At 41.1% G+C, this 27,063-nt stretch overlaps 1 protein-coding gene across 2 annotated transcripts in view; it reads right to left on the bottom strand.

Moving 5' to 3' along the window:
* The window catches only part of IPPK (inositol-pentakisphosphate 2-kinase), a 58,309-nt gene that overhangs the window by 3,023 nt on the left and 28,223 nt on the right, over positions 1 to 27,063 (bottom strand). Inside the window, exons 9-12 of one of the 2 annotated variants that reach the window (XM_070375278.1) lie at positions 26,289 to 26,568; positions 24,340 to 24,490; positions 23,505 to 23,607; positions 1,016 to 1,095 (exon numbers count right to left, since the gene is read on the bottom strand). In XM_070375278.1, coding sequence (XP_070231379.1) covers positions 1,016 to 1,095; positions 23,505 to 23,607; positions 24,340 to 24,490; positions 26,289 to 26,568 — 614 coding nt within the window. The remainder of the gene's footprint in view (positions 1 to 1,015; positions 1,096 to 23,504; positions 23,608 to 24,339; positions 24,491 to 26,288; positions 26,569 to 27,063) is intronic. The other variant, XM_070375279.1, reaches the window with a different exon arrangement.

The raw sequence follows: 27,063 nt of genomic DNA, 5'->3' as shown, positions 1-27,063 counted from the left end.
TGTTGACCAGCTGTGGTCAAGGGTGTCAGGACTTCTGGTCCCCACCCCATCACATTTCTGTATCCTGACTATATCCTTCCTTCAGGAAGGGCTATAGATAGTAACATTTGTGTGCTTTTCTCTCACCTAACAACACTAGCTTAATCCAAATGGATTCCTGCTAAGCACTGGGAGCATTTTCTTAGGGGATAATGAGAGATTTCAACTAAACAACTCTTTTTTTTTTTTTAAACAACTCTTTTAAAAAATATTTCAGTTATGCCCTATAAATGTCCCTCCGTGTTTCCTATCAGAAAGTGGACAATCCTATGCCTGCCAAGAAGCAGGACTCTTAGGAATGTTTAGTTCAGAAGCATCAAAAAACCGAGTGGCTGGCAGCCAGTTACAAGGTCACCTCGACCCAGGAACACCCATCAGAAGATTATGGAACATTCCACAAAACCGTGTGTGGGGTTTGGCACCCTGAAGATTAATGCTATCAATGAGAGAATTTAATCAGGTTCATCCTGAATTCCTAGGCAGAGATAGGATTGGATAATGATGCCCTGGGAGAGATACTGCAAAGAGGAAACAGAACAATGGAATGTTGTTTTAAAGGCTTTGAAATGACTATAAAGGTTGGCACATCAGGACCTGGAAAAAGGAAGGAAAATAAGGCCTAGAGTAACCTACAGCTTCTTGGGCCTCTGAGCCATGATGGAAACTTGGGGTTTTCTTTGACAGAAAAGTATTTGCACCACAACATCTAAACTGCTTCTAAAGTCCTTGAGATATTTTCTTAGAAAACAGTAGTAATCTTGAATTTAATAGAACAAGCTTTTAAAATTATTCTCAAAAATGTCTTTTTGACTTGTTACAGTCTTCTAAAGAGCAAGAGTTAATAATCCCCATTGTATTAAGTAGGCCTTGGAAATTGGCCTTTGTTTATAGACATGATCCTTTAAGGGCCTCTCTCTTGCCAAGCCACAGAATCTTACTAGACCAAGGACATGTGACATAGCAGAAGGTGCCTCACCTTGCATCCTGCAGACAAGGAGAGAGTGCAATCATGATGGAGCAGTCCTTTGCAGTCATGGCAACCCGGTACTGCTGAACCTGCAGGGAAGGAGAAGTCAGTTCCATGGCACCCCCACACATACCTTTCCCAACTGGAGAGGTCCGGGAACTGGTCCCAGATCAGGGGTGGGTTAGGAAGACCCAGGCCCAAAGGGCTCCTTAGAGGCCATTCCCGCCCTCTGACCTCTCACTGTAGGCAGTGTATGGACCCTGATTCCAGAGACCTGGGACTTCAGCAAGAAGTCAGTCCACCTTGTAAGAAGAAGCAGTAGCCACACTGACAGCAGCGAGTATCTCCCTGGGCCTTTGTTGCTGCACGTGGGCTTTCTCTAGTTGCAAGCAGCAGAGGCTACTCTAGTTGCAGTGCAGACTTCAGTAGTTGCAGCACAGGGGCTCATTAGTTGTGGCTTGTGAGTCCTAGAGCATGCAGGCTTTAGAAACTGGCACGTAGGCTCAGTAGTTGGAAGTCTCGGGCGCTAGATCATGGGTTTAGTTGCTCCATGGCAGGTGGAATCTTCCTGGACCAAGGATCGAACCCATGCTCTCTGCATTAGCAGGAGGATTCTTATCCACTGCGCCACCAGGAAAGTCTCATTTGAATTTTTTAGACTGCACAGCTCTCACTTTTACAGAAATAAACTAATTACAAAAAAGTGGGCCCTACACATTATCACTAGCCTCAACATCTGTGTGATGGCAGATCATAACTTCTTGTCTCCCTTTCAGTCATTTCCTTCAATGAAACACATCAAGAGGACTGCCCTGAGACAACATTCAAGCTTCATTCCACAAGGCAGGAATGTGTGGGAAAGAGGGGAGAACCCCAAGTGTGGGTTACACAAGTGTGGCCCCAAGTGTGGCCTGCAAAAATCTTTACAGTAGGAGGAAAAAGAAGCTCTTCTCCTAATACTCATTTAGCTAAGAAATCAAGTATTTTACAATATATACACACACAAAAATCCAGTCTAAAACAATTACAGAGATAAATATTAAAAACAAAATATAAAATATTACATCCTAATCTGCAAGACTTAAAACATAAAAGCCATGAAAGACAAAGACATCTGAATACCTAAAAATAAAAAGCTTTTATTTGATATAGTTATAATCCAAATATAGAAACTTGAATAGGAGAAAATATCTGCAGCATATAATAATCAACATCAAGAATATATACAAGATCTCCCTAGTGGTTCAGTGGTTAAGAATCCACTGTCCAATGCAGGAGGTTTGATCCCTGGTTGGGGAACTAAGGGCCCACATGCTGAGGGTCAGCTACTGAGCCTATACCCTCTGGAACCTGCCTATCACAAGTAGAGAGCCCATGAACCATGATGAAGACATCTGTGCTGCAACTAAGACCCTACACAGCCAAGATACATTTAAAATATATATATAAAGTGCTACTATTCACAATACCTAAGACATGGAAACAACCTGAAAGTCCATTGACAGATGAATGGATAAAGATGTGGTACATATATACAGTGGAATACTACTCAGTCATAAAAAAGAACGAATGAAATAATTCCATTTGCAGCAACATGGATCCAACTAGAGATTATCATACTAAGTCAAGTAGATCAGAACGAGACAAATACCATATGATTTATTACTTAACACATGGAGTCTAAAATATGACAAAAATTTATCTATAAAAAACAGATTCACAGACATACTGAAGAGACTTGCTGTTGCTAAAGGAGTGGGGGTTAGGGGAAGGATGGACTGACAGTTTGGGATTAGCAGATGCAAACTATTATTAGAGAATGGATAAACAACAATGTATATCACAGAGAACTATATTCAATATCCTTAATAAGCCATAATGGAAAAAATATGAAAAAGAACCTATATACATTTATAACTGAATCACTTTGCTGTATAGCAGAAATTAACACTATATAAATCAATACTTCAATAAAATTTTTTTAAAATATATGAAATGCTAGATCAATATGTAAAAAGAAAACTAATCAAAAAAGATATGGACCAAAGAAATTGACAAGATAAAAAATAGCCAATATGTAGATAAGATGTTCAAATGTACTACTACTAATCAGGGAAATGCAAATTATAACTGTGAAAATTTTTGCTTTCATCACAAAAGTGTCTTATTTATATATATATATGAAAGGTCTAGACTTTCACTTCAAGCAATGCTGGAGTATAATCAGGGCCAACCCAACTGCTGAAGTAGAAAAAGCTAAACAAAATATCAAAAACACCTCCTTGAAGTCAGAGGTCACAAGACCAGTGAGAACTGCTTAACCATGGGGAGGACAAAGACCTTTTCTGCCTAGGGAGTGAATGACAATTCTGGAAGGCCAGCCAAGAGACACTTTAACCTTCAGGGCCATGGACAGGAACCATGATGAATCCCTGCTCTGGGTTAGTATCCAAATGTTGCAGCTTTAGACAGGGTGAGCCAGAAGTCAACAGGCCTTACCAGGAACTGCAACTCTGCTTCAAAGAGAACAGTCACCAAAGCTGGATTAAGATGGCCCCAGCCTGCTAATGCTTCCCAGGTCCCTGACAGAAGCAAACCTAAAATTCTCTCTAGAAGAAGATAACATCCTAGGCCTCAGATTATCTCTAAACTAATTATACAAATACAGTTTCTGACACACAGGCAAAACTACCCAGGCACAAAAGATGATGCCGTGAGAGAAAACCAGCAAACACACACACACACACACACACAAATGAACCCCCCCAAAACCCACAATGGTAGAAAGAGGTATCTGGTATCATGGACTCCAGGTATCAGAGGTACCACACACACACATGCTGCTCGGCTCAAAGAAATAAAACTGAGAACTTCAGAGAACTGGAGACTATGGGGTTTCCCTTGTATGTTACTTGTCGCTTGTCCCTTGCTGCTTTTAATATTCTTTCTTTGTATTTAGTCTTTGTTAGTTTGATTAGTATGTGTCTTGATATGTTTCTCCTTCAGTTTATCCAGAATGGGACTCTTTGGGCCTCTTGGACTTGATTGACTATTTCCTTTTCCATGTTGGGGAAATTTTCAACTATAATCTCTTCAAAAATTTTCTCATAGCCTTTCTTTTTCTTTTCTGCTTCTGGGACCCCTATAATTTGAATGTTGGTGCGTTTGATATTGTCCCAGAGGTCTCAGACTATCCTCACTTCTTTTCATTCTTTCTTACTTTATTCTGCTCTTCAGAAGTTATTTCCACCATTTTATCCTCCAGCTCACTGATTCATTCTTCTGCTTCAGATATTCTGCTATTGATTACTTCCCTGGTGGCTCAGATGGTAAAGCGTCTGTCTTCAATGTGGGACACCTGGGCTCAATCTCTGGGTTGGGAAGATCCAATGGAGAAGGAAATGGCAATCCACTCCAGTACTATTGCCTGGAAAATCCCATGGACAGAAGAGCCTGGTAGGCTATAGTCCATGGGGTCACAAAGAGTCAGACATGACTGAGCGACTTCACTCACTCACTCAGAGTACTTTTAATTTCAGTACTTGTGTTGTTTGTATGTTTATTCTTTAATTCATAATACAAATTCATAATTTGTAAGTTTATTCTTTGTTAATTCATTCTTGCATTTTCTCCATTTTGTTTTCAAGGTTTTCAATCATCTTTACTATCATTATTCTGAATTCTTTTTCAGGTAGTTTGTCTATTTCCTCTTCATTTATTCCTCTTCTGTGTTTCTAGTTTGTTTCTTCATTTGTGTAGTATTTCTCTGCCTTTTCATTATTTTTTTTTAACTTATTGTGTTTGAGGTCTCCTTTTCTCAGGCTTCAGGGTTGAATTCTTTCTTCCTTTTGGTTTCTGCCCTTCTAAGGTTGGTCCAGTGGTTTGTTGTAAGCTTTGTATAGGGTGAGATTTGTGCTGAGTTTTTGTTTATTTGTTTGTTTTTCCTCTGATGAAGGCTGAGTGAGGTGGTAATCCTGTCTGCTGATGACTGGGTTTGTATTTTTGTTTTGTTTGTTGTTTAGATGAGGCATCCTGCACAGGGTGCTCCTGGTGGTGGGTGATGCTGGGTCTTGTATTCAAGTGGTTTCCTTTGTGATACTCCCCAGGATTAGTTCTCTGGTAGCCTAGGATCTTGGAGTCAGTGCTACCACTTCAAAGGCTCAGGGCTTGATCTCTGCCACTGGCGCCGCACCAGAGCTGTAGTCAGAGGGAGCAGGGAAAGAGCCAGGAGGAGCTGGGAGCCAGTGGAGCAAGCCAGAGGGGCAGGACGCAGGGCACGGATGTGTTTTTTCACAAACTGGTTTGTGGCAACCCTGCATCACACAAGTCCACTGGCACCATTTGCCAATAGCATTTCTTCATTTCATGTCTCTGTTACACTTTGGTAATTCTCACACTATTTAAAATTTCATTATATTATATTTGTTATAATGATCTGTAATCAGTGACCTTTGATGTTATTATTATAATTGTTTTGGAGCACCAGGAACTGGAATGACATAAAATGACAATCAACAAATGTGTGTTCTGACCGCAAATACTGACTGGCCATTCCCCTATTTCTCTTTCTTCCTCAGGCTCCCCATTCCCTTAGGCCAAATCAGGCCAATTAATAGCCCTACAAATGGCCTCTAAGTGTTCAAGTGATAGGAAGAGTCACAGGTCTCTTACTTTTAAATCAAAGCCTGGAAATAATCAAGCTTAGTAAGGAAGGCATGTTGAAAGCTGTGATAGACCAAAAACTAGGCCTCTTGCAACAAACAGCCAAGTTGTGAAAGCACAGGAAATGTTCTTGAAGGAAATTAAAAGTATTGCTCCAGTGAACACACAAATGCTAACAAAACAACTTATTGCTGATATAAAGTTTTAGTGGTCTAGATAGAAGATCAAACCAATCACAGAACATGAAAGCATTGGTCGCTCAGTCATGTCCAACTCTTTGAGAACCCTGCCATGACTGTACCCTGCTAGGCTCCTCTGTCCATGGGGTTCTCCAGACAAGAATACTGAAGCAGGTTGCCATTTCCTTCTCTAGGGGATCTTCCCAACCCAGAGGTCGAACCTGCATCTCATGTCTCCTGCATTGGTAGGCAGGATCTTTACCACTAGTGCCACCTGGGAAGCCCAAACCAATTAAACATTTCCTTAAACCAACGTCTAAGCCAGAGCAAGGTCATAACTCTCTTCAGTTCTATTAAGGATGAGAGAGGTTAAGGAAGCTGCGAGAAAAATTTGAAGCTACCAGAGATTAGTTCATGAGATTTAAGGAAAGAAGCCATCTCCATAACATAAAAGTGAAAGATGAGTCAATAAGGGCTGATGTAGAAGCTGCAGCTAGTTATCCAAAAGATATAGCTAAGATAATCCATGAAAGTTAAGCTACACTAAACAACAGATTTTCATTGTGGATGAAACAGACGTATCAGAAGAAAATACCATCTAGGACTTTAATAGCTAGAAAGAAGTCCACGTCTGGCTTCAAAGGACAGGTTGACTTTTGTTAGGTGCTAATGCTACTGGTGACTTTAAATTGAAGCCAGTGTTCGGAGAAGGCAATGGCATCCCACTCCAGTACTCTTGCCTGGAAAATCCCATGGATGGAGGAGCCTGGTGGGCTGCCATCTGTGGGGTCGCTAAGAGTCGGACATGACTGAGCAACTTCACTTTCACTTTTCACTTTCATGTACTGGAGAAGGAAATGGCAACCTACTCCAGTGTTCTTGCCTGGAGAATCCCAGGGAAGAGGGAGCCTGATGGGCTCATCTATGGGGTCGCACGGAGTCGGACACGACTGAAACGACTTAGCAGCAGTGTTCATTTACCATTCCAAAATTCCTAGGGCCCTTGAGAATTATGCTCCATCTATTCTGCCTTTGCTCTATAAATGGAACAACAAAGCCTGGATGACAGCACATCTGTTTACAACATAGTGTACTAAATATTTTAAGCCCACTGTTGGGGACTACTGCTTAGAAAAAAAAGATTCCTTTCAAAATATTACTGCTCATTGACATCCAAGAGCTCTGATGGGAGATGTACAGTGAGATTACAATGTTTTCATGCCAGCTAACAAAACATCCACTGTTTCCCCATCTATTTCTCATGAAGTGATGGGACCAGATGCCATGATCTTAGTTTTCTGAACGTTGAGCTTTAAACCAACTTTTTCACTCTCCTCTTTCACTTTCATCAAGAGGCTTTTTTGGGCTCCAAAATCACTGCATATGGTGATTGCAGCCATGAAATTAAAAGATGCTTACTCCTTGGAAGGAAAGTTATGACCAACCTAGATAGCATATTAAAAAGCAGAGATGATATTACTTTGCCAACAAAGGTCAGTCTAGTCAAGGTTATGGTTTTTCCACATCCATGGTATGGATGTGAGAGTTGGACTGTGAAGAAAGCTGAGCACCAAATAACTGATGCTTTTGAACTATGGTGTTGGAGAAGACTCTTGAGAATCCCTTGGACTGCAAGGAGATCCAACCAGTCCATCCTAAAGGAGACCAGTCCTGGGTGTTCATTGGAAGGACTGATGCTGAAGCTGAAACTCCAATACTTTGGCCACCTCATGCAAAGAGTTGACTCATTGGAAAAGACCCTGATGCTGGGAGGGATTGGGGGCAGGAGGAGAAGGGGACGACAGAGGATGAGATGGCTGGATGGCATCACCAACTCGATGCACAAGAGTTTGGGTGAACTCTGGGAGTTGGTGATGGACAAGGAGGCCTGGGGTGCTGCGATTCGTGGGGTCACAAAGAGTCGGACACGACTAAGTGACTGAACTGAACTGAATACAACATCCATTCCATAGCCCATGAATCAAGGAGTGATCTCAGCTTTTAAGTCTTACCAGTTACATTTTGTTAGGCTGTAGCTGCTACAGATAGTGAATTCTTCTGATGGATCTGGGCAGTCAACTGAAAACCTTCTGGAAAGGATTCCCCATTCTAGATACCATTAAGAACATTCATGATTAATGAGACAAAGTGAAAAGATCAACAATAACAGTTTAGAAGAAGCTGATTCCAGCCCTCATGGATGTCTTTGAGAGTTCAAGACTTCAGTGGAAGAAGTAACTGTCGATGTGGTAGAAACAGCAAGAGATCTAGAATTAGAAATGAAGCCTCAAGATGTGACTTCATTGCACATCATAAAAATTTTATTTTTATGATAAAATTTTACTGGATAAGGATTTGTTTCTTATGGATGAGCAAAAAGAAACTGTTTTCTTGAGATGGAATCTACAAGTAAAGATGCAGTGAAGATTGCTGAAACAAGAGAATATTTAGACTATGACATAAATTTAGTTGGTAAAGCAGTGGCAGAGTTTGAGAGGACTGACTGCAAGTTTTGAAAGAAGTTCTACTGTGGTAAAGTGCTCTCAAAGAGATTTCATGCTTCAGATAAATCATTCATCAAAGAAAGAATCAACCAATGCATCAAAGTTCATTGTTATCTTAAGAAATTGCCACAGCTACCCCAACCTCCAGCAACCACTACCCTGATCAGTCATTAGCCATGAACACAGAGGCAAGGCCCTCCACCAACAAAAAGATTACCTGCTATAGGCTTAGGTAATGGTCAACATTTTTTAGCAATAATGTATCTTTTAATTAGCTACATTCTTTAGACATAATGCTATTGTATACTTAATAGAGTATAATATAGTATAAACATAACTTTAATATGCACTAGAAAGCCAAAAAATTCACATAACTCACTTTATTAAGATATTTGCTTTATTGTAGTGGTCTGGAACCAAACCCACAATATCTCTGAGGTATACCTGTAACCACATTAACAGAAAATAGAAAAGTCACATGGTCTTCTCAATAGGAATAGAAAAGGCATTGAATAACTCAACACCCACTCCTAAAAAATCTCCTAACAAATCAGGAATAGAAGGGAACTTCCTCAATTTGATAAAGGTTATTTATTTTCAAGTAAACCAGGGCTTCCCTGGTGTTTCAGTGATAAAGAATCTTCATGCCAATGCAGGAGACATAGGTATGATCCCTGATCCAGGCAGATCTGACATGGTGCAGGGCAATTAAGCCTGTGCGCCACAACTATTGAGCCTGTGCTCCAGGGCCTGGCAACCAAAACTACTAAGCCCATGTGCTGCAGCTACTGAAGCCCATGCACCCTGGAGCCCATGCTCAGCAACAAGCGAAGCCACCACAGTGAGAAACCCATGCATTTCAACAAAAAGTAACCCCTGCTCGCTGCAACTAGAGAAAGCCGTGTGTGCAGCAACAAAGACACAGCACAGCCAAAAGTAAAATAAATAAATAAAATTATTAAAAAAATAATAATAAACCAAACATCAAAAAAGCCTACAGTAAATAATTTAATGGTAAATGCTTTCTCTTTAAGATTGGGAACAAAACTAGAATTTCCACTATCAGAAATTAGTTAGGCAAAACAAATAAGTAAAACGATACATATCAGAAAGAGGAAAAAATCAAATTCACAAACAATATTTTATATATATAGTTAGAATTAGTGGCTTCAACAAGCCTGACAGATAAAAAACACATCAAGGTAGAAAAATCAATTGCATTTCTATATATCCACAATAAACACTTAAAGTGAAACAATAAGATACAATCTATATCTAAAACCATCAAATATCTAGAAATATATCTAGTAAAATATATGATCTCTCTAAAAAAAACTATAAAATGTTTTTATCAGATTTTAAATAATACCTAATAAAAAGAAAATGCCCATGTTGGGGACTCAATCTTGTATCAACTCTTTTCATCATTTTAGTGCCAAATCAATCAAAATCCCAACAGGTTTGTTGTTGCTTTCCCTTGTAGAACTGAACAAGTTGACTCTTTTTTTTTTTTGAGGTACAGTTGATGTACAATGTAAGCTGATGTAAGTTTCAGGTATACAACATAATGAGTCACAAACAACTGAAAAATAATTAATCTTCCAAATATACAAGCAGCTCATGCAGCTCAATACCAGAAAAAGAAACAACGAAAAAGTAGGCAGAAGACCTAAACAGACATTTCTCCAAAAAAGACACAAATGGCTAATAAACACAGGAAAAGATGCTTAACATCACTCATTATTAGAGAAATGCAAATCAAAACTACCATAAGGTATCATCTCACACTGGTCAGAATGGCCGCCATCAGAAAGTCTGCAAAGCATAAATGTTGGAGAGGGTGTGGAGAAAAGGGAACCCTCTTGAACTGTAGGTGGGAATGTAAATTGACACAGTCACTAGGGAAGATAGTATGCCTATGGCCAACTCATGTTGATGTATGGCAAAAACCATCAAAATACTGTAAAGTAATTATCCTCCAATTAAATTAAAAAAAATTATATCCCATTTATAGCTATTTTATAGCTATTATTAATTATCAGCTATATAACCTGTGTTGTACAATATATCCTTGTAGCTTATTTATTTTATACATAGTAGTCTGTACCTCTTAATCCCCACCCCTACTTTGCCTGTCCCTCATCTCTCTCCCCACAGGTAACTACTCATTTGTTCTCTATATCTGTGGGAAGTGTTTCTTTTTTGAACAAGTTGATTCTAAAATTTATATAGATAAGCAAACGGTCAAGAAGAGCCAAGGCATTAATTAAAGGAAAGACATTCTTGAAGAAAGTATATAAGAATTTACCCTATTGGGTATCAAAGATTTATTATGACTCTATAGTGATCAGGACAATTCCTATGACTCTAGGACAATGTCATATGAAAATAAAACCTTACCTCATGCCACACCAAAAATCAACTGCAAAAGTATCTACCAAATGCAAAAGGCAAAACAATAAGGTTTCTCAAATATCTGGAGGACCTTAAGGTAGATAAAACACAGAGAAAGACTACTAAAGAAAGAAAAAGATGTAAATTAATCTTAAACTTATGACCTTCCCTTCTGAAAGGGACAAACTTCATTAAGAGAGTAAAATGGCTAGTGGAAGAAGATATCTGTAACACATATATCTGACAGTGGACTTCTTGACTTCTTTCCAGAACACATAAAGAATTCCTTCAAACCAATAAGAAAAAGACAACCCTACCAAAAAAAAAACAAAACCAAAACTGGGAAGAGACTTAAATGCGTGCCTCGTGGAAAAGGAAATAGACCAATAAACATATGAAAAGGTGCTTAATCTCACTGCCCAATAAACCACTATTACCCACTCACCAGAATGACTAAAATTAAAAAGACCCACAAACAAGTGGCAGAGAGGGTGTGGGGCCACAGGAACTACCCTAGCCTGTCAAACTACCTTAGCCAGTTGTAGGGAATATAAACTGTTTCACAGTATCTGCTAAAGCTGAATATGCTCACATCTCTGGCCCAGAAATTGCACTCCTAGGAATATACCCAAGAGAAATGTATGTGCATGTTCACTAAGAGATCTGCACAAGACTGTTTTGCGAAACCTTTATTTGTAACAGTCAAACTGGGAGCAACTCAAATATCTGTCAGCCATAGAATGGGTGAACTGTAGCATATCCATTTAAATGCATCACTATGAAACAATGAAAATATGGAAATGCATGCAATAATATTAGTAGATTTCATACATGTCATACAGAACTTTAAAAAAAAGAGATATACTTGATTCTGTAATTATAAAGTTCAAACACATAAACTAAAATATAGGTATGGAAGCCAATACAATAGTTAACTTGAGGGAAAAATGCAAGAGTAATAACTTACAGGAAACCAACAGGGATTCTAATTAGCTGCCAGTATTTCATATTCAAACCTAACTGGTAGTTCTCCAAGAGTTTTCTTTATGACAAATAATTGAGCTGTACATCTTTTGCTGTGCACTTTTATATGTTGCTGTATTCCACAATATAATTAATGAATAAAAAGCTTAGAAAATTAAAATTTTAAATACTAAAAATATAAATTATTTTTGAGGGCATGTGGAAAACAGGGCCCTCGACTATTACAGGAAGGAACATAAATTGGCAAAGTCTTTTTCAGGAGGACAATATGACAGGATCTAACAAAAATAAATCTAGCATTTTAACTTCTAAAAATCTCACTGGCAGATTATGAGTAAGTGCACAAGGGTTAAAGTAACAAAATGTAAACGTTATTTTTAATAGTAACAAATTAAAGATAACACTCAAACAAATTACAATTAGTTATATGACCACACTAACAAGAACAACACTTTTGGGAGTATAGAGAACTTCCAAGGTCCCTCCGACAAAACAATGGTATCCCTATTAACACTGTTAATGCACTGCTAGGCTTGCAGAAGGTAAGGGAAATCCCCAACCCAATCCCCTCTTCTCACTGTCAGTCCCAAAAGAATTGAAACTAGAGGTTTGAGCAAAGAGCAATAGAGAAGGCTGAGCTGCCCTGTAGGCAACGTCAGTGTAGGTATGGTTTCTAGGTATAAGCCCTAGAGTACAGCATCTAAACCCGAGACTTCCCCCTTAGGCCAAAGATCCATATCTTCTCTGGAGAAAAGCATTCCCTATTTAGGTCCCCAGGATTCTCATAGATTAAGGTCAAACAAACATGAGCTCATGATCATACAACTTTAAAAACCCAAGCAGCATGGATGAGCTGGCCAAAATAACAAGAGATTATTATTTTTTTAACCTCCAAGGTTTTATTGTATCTTTTAAGATACAGAATATAAAATATCTATTCATTAAAGAAATAAAAGATGGAGTTTAAAAATGGGCAAGCAACAAGGAACTATGAAAAATACCAAGCAGATGTGAAAATCAACCAAACAGAACTCTGAGAAATTAAAAGTATACCTACTGAAATGGAAAACTCAATGATCAATAAATTAACAGATTAGACAAAGATGAAGACAAAATCACTGAACTGGAAGGCAGAACTAAAGAAAATGATAAAATGAGGTCTGCTATATATCTAATTATAGAGTCTAAGAAGAAAAGAACAGGATAATGGAGAAGAGAGAATATCTGATGAGAAAATGGCTGAGAATTTCCCAGAACTAATAAAAGACATATCCACAAATACAGAAAGCACAACACAAACCAAGCAAAATAAATTAAAAGTACACCACACTGAATCACACTGCATTAAAATGTCAAATTAAATAAATAGACTTTAAAAGCAACTATAGAGGAAAAAAATCACCTTTGAGAAAAGGCAGTTAGACAAACAGAAAACATCTTAGCAGCAACATCCACAGTCAGGTAATATTGCATAAAATGATTAAATGCTAAGAGAAAAACAATCAAGCCTTTCTTTAAACCCAGAAAAAAATTACTTTTTAAAACTATGATAAAATACAAATACTGTATATCCAGATAAACAGATACAAAGATAATTTACCAAAAGATATTCACTAATGTAACTTCTAAAGGATATACTTCAAGAAGAGGAAAACTGTAAACTATATGCCAATAAATTAGACAACTTAGATAAAATGGAAAAATTCCTTAAAAGATATGAAATAACAAAACTGCCTCAAGAAGAAATAGATAGCAAAATTATACCTATAAGTAGTAAAGAGACTCAACTGGGTATCAAAACATTACCAACAAAAAAAAGCCCAGACCCAGATGGCTTCACTAGTGAATTCCATCAAATAAAGAATTACCATCAATCCTTCTCAAATCCCCCCCAACCCCCAGAAAAAAACAGGCTGAAAAAATACTTCCCAATTCATTCGACAAGGCCAGAATTACAGATCCATACCTCTTATGAGTACAAACACAAAAAGCCTCAACAAAATAATAGCAAATTGAACCCAGCAATACACAAGACTTATATGCCATGACCAAGTGGGGTTTATCCCAGGAATGCAAGGTTGGTTTTAATATCCAAAAATGAATATGTCATATCTATAGAATAAAAAACAAAAACCACACGATAATATCATAATAAATATCAACTGATGCAGAAAAAACGTTTGACAAAATACAACGTCCTTTCATGATAAAATCATTCAACAAATTAAGAAGGGAATTTCTCCAACCTGATCAATATACAAAAAGCCCAAAGTTAACATTATACATAATGATGAAAGACTGAACACTATCCCAGAAACCAGTAACAAATCAGACAGGGATGTCTGTTCTTACATTTAACACTGCACTACAAGTTCTAGCCAAGTGCTATTATGCAGGAAAAAGACGTAGAAGGCCACCAAATTGGAAAGAAAGTAGAAAAACTATCACTAAATGATCTTCTATAGAGACAATCCTAAGGAATTCACTAAAAACAACTCATTTAAAACCTAATAAACTTGGCAAGGTTGTAAGCTACAAAATCAATATAAAAAAACAACTTCATTTACAACAGCATCAAAAAGACAACATTCAGGAATAAACTTAATAAAGTACAGAATGTATCTCTGAAAAGATTGTTGAAATAAAAACAAAGATCTAAATAAATGGAACAGCATCCCATGTGAACAAACTGGAAGACTTACTGTTGTGAAGATGGCCATACATACTGTGCAAGCAAAGTGCAGACTCACCACAATCCCTATCACAGTCACAGCTGGTTTCTTTGTAGAACTTGGCAAGCTGATTCTAAAATTCACAATGGAATTACAAGGGGCTCCAAATAGCCAAAACAATATTGGAAAAGAGCAATTTCAAAACTTATTAAAAAGCAACGGTAATCAAGAGATGTACAAGCATAAGTATAGATATATAGATATATATATCATTGGCACACAAATGAATATCAAGAAATAAACCCATACATTTAGGGGTAAAAAAAAATAGTCTCTCAACAAATGGTGCTGAGATAACCGAATATCCACATACCAAGAATGAAAGTGGATCCCTACCACAAATCATATATAAAATTAACTCAAAATGGATCTAAGAACAAAATTTAAGAGCTAAAACTCTTTGAAGAAACAGGAAAATAATCATGACTTTTGATTTAGCAATGAATTCTTAAATATGACATCAAAAGCATGAACAACAACAACAAAAAACAGATAAACTAGACTTCATCAAAGTTAAAAACTTTCTCATTTCCTACTCCAGGAGATCTTCCTGACCCAGGGATCAAACCCCCATCTCCTACATCTCCTGGATTGGCAGGTGGATTCTTTACCGCGGAGCTACCTGGGAAGCTCACTATGCAGTATACTTGAAACTAACATAATATTGTATGTCAAATAAACAAAATGTTTAAATTGCAGATATTTTGTAACAAGGAACATGATCAAAAAACTGAAAAGGACTCTGACAGAAACTTCATATATTTGCAAATCATATATCTAATAAGGGCCTACTATCCACAATGGACAGAATTCTTACAACTCGACAATGAAACAACACAATTAAAAAGTAAGCAAAGGATCTGAATAGACATTTCCCCAAAGAAAAATACAAATGGGCAATAAGCACAAGAAAAAATGCTTAGTCTTCAGGGAAATGCAGGCAATGGCACCCTACTCCAGTACTCTTGCCTGGAAAATCCCATGGATGGAGGAGCCTGGTAGGCTGCAGTCCATGGGGTCGCGAAGAGTCGAACACAACTGAGCGACTTCCCTTCACTTTTCACTTTCATGCACTGGAGAAGAAAATGGCAACCCACTCCAGTGTTCTTGCCTGGAGAATCCCAGGGACGGGGGAGCCTGGTGGGCTGCCGTCTATGGGGTCACACAGAGTCAGACACGACTGAAGCGACTTAGCAGCAGCAGCAGGGAAATGCAAATCTAAACCACAATGAGATACCATTTCATACCCATCAGGGTGGCTAAAAACAAAAGGGCAGGTAACAAGTGTTGTCAAAGACAGAAAGGAGCTGGAACCCTGTATACTGCTGGTGGGGATGTAAAATGGTACAGCCATTTTGAAAAAAGGTCTGGCAGTTCCTTAAAAGTTAAACATAAGTTACCACTTGACCCAGCAACTGCACTCTTAAGTATATGCCCAAGAAAAGTAAAAATATGCCCACACAAAAATTTATACACACATATTTATAGCAACATTATTCATAATAGCCAAAAAGTGAAAACAATCTAAATGCTCATCAAACAAAATGTAGTAGCTCTATAGAATTAAATACTGTTCAGTCACAGAAAGAAATGAAGAACTGATACCTGCCACAACAACAGAAGCAGAAGATATTAAGAAGAGGTGGCAAGAATACACAGAAAAACTGTACAAAAAAGATCTTCACGACCAAGATAATCATGATGGTGTGATCACTCACCTAGAGCCAGACATCCTGGAATGTGAAGTCAAGTGGGCCTTAGAAAGCATCACTAGGAACAAAGCTAGTGAAGGTAATGGAATTCCAGTTGAGCTATTTCAAATCTTGAAGGATGATGCTGTGAAAGTGCTGCATGCAATATGCCAGCAAATTTGGAAAACTCAACAATGGCCACAGGACTGGAAAAGGTCAGTTTTCATTCCAATCCCAAAGAAAGGCAATGCCAAAGAATGCTCAAACTACCACACAATTGCACTCATCTCGCACGCTACTAAAGTAATGCTCAAAATTCTCCAAGCCAGGCTTCAGCAATACGTGAACCGTGAAATTCCAGATGTTCAAGCTGGTTTTAGAAAAGGCAGAGGAACCAGAGATCAAATTGCCAGTATCCGCTGGATCATGGAAAAAGCAAGAGAGTTCCAGAAAAACATCTATTTCTGCTTTATTGACTATGCCAAAGCCTTTGACTGTGTGGATCACAATAAACTGTGAAAAATTCTGAAAGAGATGCCTCTTGAAAAACCTATATGCAGGTCAGGAAGCAACAGTTAGAACTGGACATGGAACAACAGACTGGTTCCAAATAGGAAAAGGAGTACGTCAAGGCTGTGTATTGTCACCCTGCTTATTTAACTTATATGCAGAGTACATCATGAGAAACGCTGGGCTGGAAGAAGCACAAGCTGGAATCAAGATTGCTGGAGGAATATCAATAACCTCTGATATGCAGATGACACCACCCTTATGGCAGAAAGTGAAGAAGAACTAAAGAGCCTCTTGATGAAAGTGAAAGAGAGTGAAAAAGTTGGCTTAAAGCTCAACATTCAGAAAACTAAGATCATGCCACCTGGTCCCATCACTTCATGGCATATAGATGGGGAAACAGTGTCAGACTTTATTTTTGGGGCTCCAAAATCACTGCAGATGGTGATTGCAGCCATGAAATTAAAAGACACTTACTCCTTAGAAGGAAAGTTATGACCAACCTACGCAGCATATTGAAAAGCAGAGACATTACTTTGCCAACAAAGGTTCGTCTAGTCAAGGCTATGGTTTTTCCAGTGGTCATGTATGGATGTGAGAGTTGGACTATGAAGAAAGCTGAGCACCAAAGAATTGATGCTTTTGAACTGTGGTGTTGGAGAAGACTGTTGCGAGTCCCTTGGACTGCAAGGAGATCCAACCAGTCCATCCTAAGGGAGATCAGTCCTGGGTGTTTATTGGAAGGACTGATGTTGAAGCTGAAACTCCAATACTTTGGCCACCTGATGCAAAGAGCTGACGCATTGGAAAAGACCCTGATGCTGGGAAAGATTGAGGGCAGGAGGAGAAGGGGACGACAGAGGATGAGATGGTTGGATGGCATCATCGACTCGATGGACATGTGTTTGGGTGGACTCTGGGAGTTGGTGATGGACAGGGAGGCCTGGCGTGCTGCGGTCCATGGGGTCACAAAGAGTCAGACACAACTGAGCGACCGAATTGAACTGAACTGAACACAGTTAAAGGCTTTGGCATAGTCAATAAAGCAGAAATAGATGATTTTCTGAAACTGTCTTGTTTTTTTGATGATCCAACGGATGCTGGCAATTTGATCTCTGGTTCCTCTGCCTTTTCTAAAACCAACTTGAACATCTAGAAGTTCACGGTTCACATACTGCTGAAGCCTGGCTTGGAGAATTTTGAGCATTACTTTACTAGCGTGTGAGATGAGTGCAATTGTGCGGTAGTTGGAGCATTCTTTGGCATTGCCTTTCTTTGGGATTGGAATGAAAACTGACCTTTTCCAGTCCTGTGGCCATTGTTGAGTTTTCCAAATTTGCTGACATATTGAGTGCAGCACTTTCACAGCATCATCATTTAGGATTTGAAATAGCTCAACTGGAATTCCATCACCTCTACTAGCTTTGTTTGTAGTGAAGCTTCCTAAGGCCCACTTGACTTCACATTCCAGGATGTCTGGCTCTAGGTGAGTGATCACACCATCATGATTATCTTGGTCGTGAAGATCTTTTTTGTACAGTTCTTCTGTGTATTCTTGCCATCTCTTTTTAATATCTTCTGCTTCTATTAGGTCCCTACCATTTCTATCCTTTATTGAGCCCATCTTTGCATGAAATGTTCCCTTGGTATCTCTAATTTTCTTGAAGAGATCTCTAGTCTTTCCCATTCTATTGTTTTCCTCTATGTCTTTGCATTGATCACTGAGGAAGGCTTTCTTAAAAGTAGATCAGTAGTTGCTTAGTGGGGTGAGGAGATAAGATATTGGCTAAAGGGTACAGAATTCTAAAACTGACTATGATACTGCTTACACATCTGTGAACATATTAAAGACCATTAAATTGAATACTTTAAGTGGGTAAATTGTATGGTATGTAAATTATATCACAATAAAACTTTTAGAGAAAAAGGAAAGAGCGGAGAAATCAGAATATTGAGCAAAGATATAGGAACATGTGACAGATCTAAACAAATATCTGTATAAAATAGTACTGTAAGTTGTGATTTTTTTTTAATTAAAAAAAAAAAAAAAGAACATGAGAAATGGAATACCTGGCAAAAACGCATATAAGTTGGGAACAAAAATGGAATTAAAGTAACCCAATTCCTTATGTTTGTGTGTCAGGGAGTGATGTGGGAGTAGGAGTTAAATTATTAATTTTAGTCTTTAAATATGCATGGTCGAATTGGACAAGTAACCAGAAAAATGTAATATCAGAATGTCTAACTTCTAAACCAACAGGAAAAAAGGAATATTAAAACTAACAAACAAAAGTGAACAGAAGTCAGCAAAATATGGGCCAAGGGCCAAATCCAGCCCACCACCTGTTTTTATAAATAAAGTTTTACTGGAGCACAGCCATGCTCCCTTATATTTGTCTCTGGCTGCTTCTGAGCTATAATGGCAGTGCTAAGTAGATACAACAGAGACCAGATGGCCTACAAAGCCTAAAGCATTTACTGTCTGGCTCTTTATAGAAAAAGTTTGCTGACACCTACAATGGAATACTAAACAACAGTCAGAAAGCAAGAATTACTCTCAGCTGCAGCTTCCTGAGCTTTGAAATAAATACAATATTCTCTCCTCTCTCATTTCATCAGAGGCACAAAGCTCAATTAGATAAACCATATTTGTGAAAGAACTTTTTAATCATCTGTGGCCTAGGAATGTTCTCAACCTGTTCTCCAGCTTCAGCTTCACATACACCCTCTTCAGATTCCAACTAACAGAACCTAAATCCCTAAAACAACAACAAAAAGATAGACCCTTATATTCCAACACAGAGAGATGTCAAGACACGTTAGTTTAAAGGCAAGCCAGTGACACATTAACGTGAATAACTCCTCAAATAGGATGAGTTAGTGAGTTAGTGCTTGTATATGTGTTACTGTGAAGTTCTGAAAAGATAACAGTGGATATATATTTCTTGGGCAGAAATAACATTTTATGAATTATACTCACTACTTGAATCCTTTTCATTAAATTATTTGTTTGAGATAATCCTGGGTTCCGAATACACTTTACCCAGTCTCCCTCAATGGTGACATCTTACAAAACCATACAGTACAATATCACAGCCAGGATAGTGACATTAATACGCTCCATGATTTTATTCCAGTCTGCCCTGGACCCCTTGGTACAGCTGTCCCAGTCCTGACAATGTGTCTGTGGTTCTCTCTTGTTAAGAGTCCTCGCTCCTGTCTCCAGCCGGGGCTGAGTGTACCCTCCTCTGTGGCTGTGTTGTGTATGTGGACGAATCTCATCACACACGTAGGTTCATGCATCATCTGCCACCACAGTTAAAATACAGAGCAGCTGCATCATCACAAGATTCCACTTGTTGACCTTTTATAACCACAGCCCCTTCCTTCCATCTCCTCCTCATCCCACAGCAACCATTCATTCATCTTTGTCATTTCAAGAATGTCATATAAACAGAATCATTGTGTGTGATCTTTTGAGATTGGCTTTTGTCACTCAGCACATTTCTCTGGAGATTCACTCAGGCTGTTGTGTGTATCCACTTTGCTCAACAGTTCCAGCTTGTGTAACCTATAGTAGGTCACCTGCTGACAGGCACTTGAGTTGTGCCCGTTTCCAACAATTACAGTTACAACAATTACAAACCAGGCTGCTGCGAACACTTCTGTATAGGGTTTTGGGTGAGCCTAAGTCTTCCCTTCTCTGCAACAAATGCCCAGGAACACAGGTGCTGGGTCATAGGGCACGTGCATGATTAGCTCTGCAAATCTAGGTTCTCGGCACCAGCATTCAGCGTTGTCTCAGTGTGCTTAGTTTAGTCATTCTGAGAGTTGTGTAATGATCGCTTGAACCTCTTAGAAGATTCCATTTACATATGAAGCAAGAAATTGCAATAAAGTTAAAAAGTAATCCATCCTTATTACAATTTTGAAAAATACAGAAATGTGTAAAAAAGGAAGTAAACGTCTATGCTTCTTCTCTCGATAAAAGGAATACTGATATTTATTCCTAAATCAATATACCCAATTTGCAGACAATGTAGGGCAGTCCATCGCTTTATTCTGATAGAGGCTTCCTTTTGGATTTCTCCCCACCATGAGGACAATTCCACCCCCAGACACCTCAGTTAATTCCCTCTGGGCTCTTAGCTTTGGAGGGGACCTCCTCAAAAACTGAATGGCCACAGAGGAGGGTACACTCAGCCTTGGCCAGAGACAGGAATGAGGACTCTTAACAAGAAAGAATCACAGACACATTGTCAGGACCAGGACAGCTTAATCAAGGGCTCCAAGGCAGCCGCCCAGAGGAGGCAGAGGGCATGCTGTTTTATTCCCGTCTTTTCATCACTTCGCTCCCACTAGAACAGTGTTCCTTAACCATTTCAGCATCTAGCAAAACCTCTGACAGCCTAGTGAAACTTATGGATCCTTCTCAGAAAAACATTCTCAGGAGTGACAAATATAAAGATACCATGAGATATCTATAGCAACTACAGTGTGAAATCAAAAGGTCAGATTTCTCTTAATGGCAAAGGTGGGGGTCCTGTTGACGCTACAGTGGTTGCTGCCACATTCTTAATGGAAGGAAACACTAAACTCAGAGATTATGAAAACAAATATGTAAGTTTTTTTCCTATCCAAGCTCATGGAGGCCCTGAATGCCCTGATTTCACAGAATCAGAAAGAATAGGATCAAGGCCTCTTCCCTAAGAGACTCTCCCAGGGTGCCGCTTGGCCTGAGGTAGAGGAAGGAAGGAAGCCAGCCACACACAACCACAGGCAGGGGTCTGGGCCCAGAATCCCCCCTGAGGGCTATAGGAGAGATGGTCGGCACGTGTCTGCTCTATGGCTGCTAAGGAGGAAGCACAGACCCAGCAAAGGGAGGGTGGAGAGAGGACTGGGCTCAGGGTGGCCTGGAGCCAACTGAATAAAGGGAGCTCCTCCCTAGAAGCTAAAGTAACATGTCATCACTGACCCAGTCTATCTGGGGGAAACTTTAGCCACATTTTAAAAATTTTTTTAATTGGAGAAAAATTGCTTTACAGTGTCGCACTGGTTTCTGCTGTACAACAATGCAAATCAGTCGTAATTATGTATCTCCCCTCTCTGGGGAGCCTCCCTGCCCTCCCCACATCCCACCCCTCTGAGCTGTCACAGAGCGCCAGGCTGGGCTCCCTGTATTATAAAGTAGCTTCCCACTAGCTATGTTTTACACATGGTAGTGTATATATGTAAACTGGCTCCAGGCCGCGCTGGGCCCTCCCCTCCCTGCTACCTTCTCAATTTGTTCCACGTTCCCCACCCCCCGCCCTGTCCACAGGCCCATTCTCTTTATTTGCGTCTTCATTCTTTTCCTGCAGATAGGTTCATCAGTACCATTTTTCTAGATTTCACATACTGCATTAACATATAATATTTGTTCTTCTCTTTCTGACTTACTTCACTCTGTATAACAGGCTGTAGGTTCATCCACCTCACTACAACTCAAATCTGTTCCTTTTCATTCAGCTCAGTTCAGTCGCTCAGTCATGTCCGACTCTTTGCTACCCTATGAATCACAGCACGCCAGGCCTCCCTGTCCATCACCAACTCCCGGAGTTCACCCAAACTCATGTCCATCGAGTCGGTGATGCCATCCAGCCATCTCATCCTCTGTTGTCCCCTTCTCCTCCTGCCCCCAATCCCTCCCAGCATCAGGGTCTTTTCCAATGAGTCAACTCTTCGCATGACGTGGCCAAAGTATTGGAGTTTCAGCCTCAGCATCAGTCCTTCCAATGAACACCCAGGACTGATCTCCTTCAGGATGGACTGGTTGGATCTCCTTGCAGTCCAAGGGATTCTCAAGAGTCTTCTCCAACACCACAGTTCAAAAGCATCAATTATTCGGCATTCAGCCTTCTTCACAGTCCAACTCTCACATCCATACATGACCACAGGAAAAACCATAGCCTTGACTAGACGAACCTTTGTTGGCAAAGTAATGTCTCTGCTTTTGAATATGCTATCTAGGTTGGTCATAACTTTCCTTCCAAGGAGTAAGCGTCTTTTAATTTCATGGCTGCAATCACCATCTGCAGTGATTTTTAAGTCCAAAAAAATAAAGTCTGACACTGTTTCCACTGTTTCCCCATCTATATGCCATGAAGTGATGGGACCAGATGCCATGATCTTCGTTTTCTGAATGTTGAGCTTTAAGCCAACATTTTCACTCTCCTCTTTCACTTTCATCAAGAGGCTCTTTAGTTCCTCTTCACTTTCTGCCATAAGGGTGGTGTCATCTGCCTATCTGAGGTTATTGATATTTCTCCTGGCAATCTTGATTCCAGCTTGTGCTTCTTCCAGCCCAGTGTTTCTCATGATGTACTCTGCATATAAGTTAAATAAGCAGGGTGACAATATACAGCCTTGACATACTCCTTTTCCTATTTGGAACCAGTCTGTTGTTCCATGTCCAGTTCTAACTGTTGCTTCCTGACCTGCATATAGGTTTCTCAAGAGGCAGGTCAGGTGGTCTGGTATTCCCATCTCTTTCAGAATTTTCCACAGTTTATTGTGATCCACACAGTCAAAGGCTTTGGCATAGTCAATAAAGCAGAAATAGATGTTTTTCTGGAGCTCTCTTGCTTTTCCCATGATCCAGCGGATGTTGGCAATTTGATCTCTGGTTCCTCTGCCTTTTCTAAAACCAGCTTGAACATCTGGGTTTAATCCATAATTATTCTGCTTTAACCATCAGGAGTTGGTACTGGGAAACACTTCTTATGAAAATTCTGAGTTAGTATTCTGAGTTAGTATTAAGAGCCTAAGGAGCACATAATATGTTTCTGGAAGAGTTTACCCACCTTTGTCAATGCAAAAGCCACTGTACCATCATCCTCAGTGGAAAGATCGAGCAGCCTCTGGTAAAATGCTTCATCATAAGGCCCATCTATTTGCAATGTTTTTCTGAAGAACAAAGCACAAAAAAACAGGATAGCAAAGCTGCCTGGAAATCATCTGTTATCTCTTTGCAGTTTAAGAATCATACATCTGTTTTTAAAGAACATTAGTGGATTCATCTCTTCCTAATGCTAAACTGTTATGAAGCGTGAAAGTTTTAAACACAGCTTGCAAGACCAGAAACCAGGAGAGCCTGAATGTCTCCTGTTTATGACAAATGGTGTCGAGGTCAGAGATTCTAGTGAAGGGGTGATAGAGAGGAAGCCAGGCCAGGCGACAGCTGCAGCCCCCACCACATGCCACAGGTGCGGATCCTTGCAACCCACATCAAGACGGTCAGGAAATGGACAAGGAAGCGCCTGAAGGCCAAAGCCCAGCTGGGCTGAGTGAAAGCGGCTCACCGGCTGTGGAGCAGCACTGCCCCCTGCAGGCTCAGCTCCAACTCAGAACATGGAACTGACTAACAGGGTTGTCAGGACATACTCTCCTTTCTAGAAATGGGAAAGCTATCTCTGATCTGACAGGACCTTGGTCCTCCTTCACATGGCACTGAATCTCCGGGCTGGCCCTGCAGCTGGGGGCAGGGAGGGGGTAGATGGGGTGAGTCATCCTCCTGGGAGGCCTATGCAGTCCTCCCACTGGGTCAACCTGCTACCCTCATCCCCATCTTGCCCTCAGGGCTGCTCGGGCCCCATACAGGCCCAGAAAGGGCAGGGGAGCACTGGGTCTATGCCTCACCTCTCCTCAGGAAACTCCTCCAGGTACCGCTCAACCCGCCGGTACAGAGGGTAGAGGCCTTCGATGTCCAGCAGGTCCAACATCTGCACCTGGAGGGTTTTGTACAGAAGACAGCCCTTCGGTAACCCTGAGCGCTCCGGGGTGTTTTTTCCTACCAAGAACATCAGGGGAAAACGAGAAGTTTACTGTCAAGGACTGAAGAAGGTGGCGGGCACAGGCCGCACCCTGCCTCACGGAGCTGCTGGGGCTGGACAAGTGCACGTTCCGGGTTAGACACAAAGGAGAGGCAGGCCCCACAGCTCACTGTGCGCATCCCCCTCCTCTCAACATCCTTCAGTCTCCATCACACCAGCCCAATCTAGAGAGAGAACCCTCAGTCTACAGAAGACTAAGCACAAAATGTAAAAGGACCGCAGTAACGTCCTCACATCTGCAAGACAGCATCTGCAGAGCCCAGGGAACAGCCTGTGTGAAGAGGTGTGACCACACTGAGCAGGGAGCCACCGGGGCGGGGACAGTGCAGAAATGAGGTCCATTCCACACTCAAGGGTTCTCAGGGGCCTTAAGGGCTGGGGAGACAGAGTCCTAGCTCACGTATCCCATCCTTTGAGCAAACAGTCATGTCTGATGAATGAACAAACATCATTGAGTCCAAGCCACAAGGAGCACCTGTGGCCACGTCCAGTTCTGACACTCTGACCTCCCACTTCTGGCAAAACATGCTCAGTCATCCAAGACAGAGTGAAAATGCACAGGTCCAGCTAAAAGGGATTTGTTACAATTACAGGTTATTCATATAGTAGAGTATCTACTTTATGGTCAAAAAATAAGTTAAAAAAATAGCATGTAGAATACATTGTACATCCCATGGGTCAGACTTGTGTCTGTGTACATATGCAGGGAAGGTCTGGAAGAAAAGTCCACAGGGGTCTCTGACCAGTGTCCACCTGTGTGTCCTTCCAAACAAGTTCTGTCTACTTACAAGCAGTTAAGTACCCAAACACGGGCATGAGTTTACAAAAATTGTCTGAAATGAGTAGGCATCACTTTTGCAACAAGAAAAATACCCGCAAAATTCATCTGTGCCACTGCATGGGGGACAAAAGAAGGGTGACTTGTGCCCAGGTAGCTGCATGGGAAAACCACTGCACCTAAAATCCATGCAGGAGCAAAGCTGCCATCTCCCTGTGTCACACCCCCACAGCATCCTCAGAGGCTCCAAGAGACTACAGGGACTGGCAGCACAAAAACTGAATAATCTGAATCCTCCTAGTCAGCCCCTCAAAATAAGATCCTGGTTACGGCTCCACATGCTACATACTTGAGCATGTTGGCGAGCCTGCCAGCAGATGACAAAGGTGGCAAATGAGGAGCCGTGAACATTCATGGCAAAACCCAAATCAGTCACAAAGTCACCTTGAAGTTTGGGTGCCCACTAAGTCAAAGCCAGCCCATGGCAAGTCTGTAAGGAATGGGGCCTAGAGTAGGAGACACCCAGAGTCACAGGTCTCATACATCTGTGTTCATAACCTATCTGCAAACTGCCACCCACTGAGGCCACCCACCCACCCTAAAGGGCCTTGCACTGTGGGAGTCCAATATTCTGGGCCTCAGTTCTCTCCATCTAAAAGAAAGGCCAAGGAAAACCCACCTCCAGGGCTGCAATGAGATGGAACAATGTAGAGAAACCACAGAGGATGTCAGACATGTCGGACGACATTTAGAGAGAATCTTATAGCTCCAATGTATGCTGCAATTTATAAACCCAGACAGGAGATGAGAACGGTAATGTCCCCACCTGGGGCTGAGACGATAGGGAGGCCCAGCTTTGGGGAGCCCTGACGGGACCAAGGCTGCTCCCACAGAAGCTCCGTGAGGCCAGGCAGGACCCTTGCAGGCCATGCCACAAGCTCTGCTTCCCTTGCGCCCAGCCCGCCCACCAGGCCTACCTTGGCAGCGCAGGCTCCTGCTGAAAGGGCTGGCTTCACAGACGGGTGGGCCCCGCAGCCCAGGCCCCGACCTGAGGGCACCCGCCCGGCCCTTGTCCGAGCCACTCAGTAGCACCCGTGTGATGACACGCACCAGCTCCCGGATCACAGCCCTTGTGCAGTGGGGTCCACTGGCCAGGCCATTGGATGGGAAGAAGAATGGCTTCAGGTGGTGCGCGAGCTCACTCCAGTCAGCCATGGGGCTGCGGGCATCTTTGCAGCCATAAATCAGCTCACCATTCTTCAGGAAGGGAAAGAGACAGGGAAACATCAACTCCAACAGGTTGATAGAAAAACACCTCCGTCCCCACCCACTAGATAGGCAAAGGCACTTGACATTTTACACGTGCCCCCATTTAGGGTCTCTACCCACCCTCATGTACCACATTAACTGACCAAGTGGAAAATCCCACTGGAACATGAAAAAGAAGAAAAGTTCTCAAAAACCAAAGACCAGAAAGGCCCCAGACCTGAAATTCAAACCCTCAGACAGGAACACGTGGTATGCAGGCAACCTCAAACAAACTCAGCCCAAAGCACAAACTCCCAAAGATCCTAGCCTGTTACTGAAAAGACCCTAGCCTGTTACTGAAGAGGCCAAGTGACACTGTGCTACTGAGGGACACAGAGTATCAGTCTGGCCCTGAGCAGACAAACTGCTCAACCACTGTGGGCGTACATTGGCAGCCAGCATCCCAGAGCCTTCTGTCCTCTGTGAAAGACTAAGCCAGGCTCC

Source organism: Bos mutus, chromosome 8 (genome assembly GCF_027580195.1).
Source record: "Bos mutus isolate GX-2022 chromosome 8, NWIPB_WYAK_1.1, whole genome shotgun sequence".
NCBI lineage: Eukaryota > Metazoa > Chordata > Mammalia > Artiodactyla > Bovidae > Bos > Bos mutus.
The sequence above is the reverse complement of the archived record's forward strand: the minus strand, read 5'-3'. Positions and strand labels throughout refer to the sequence as shown.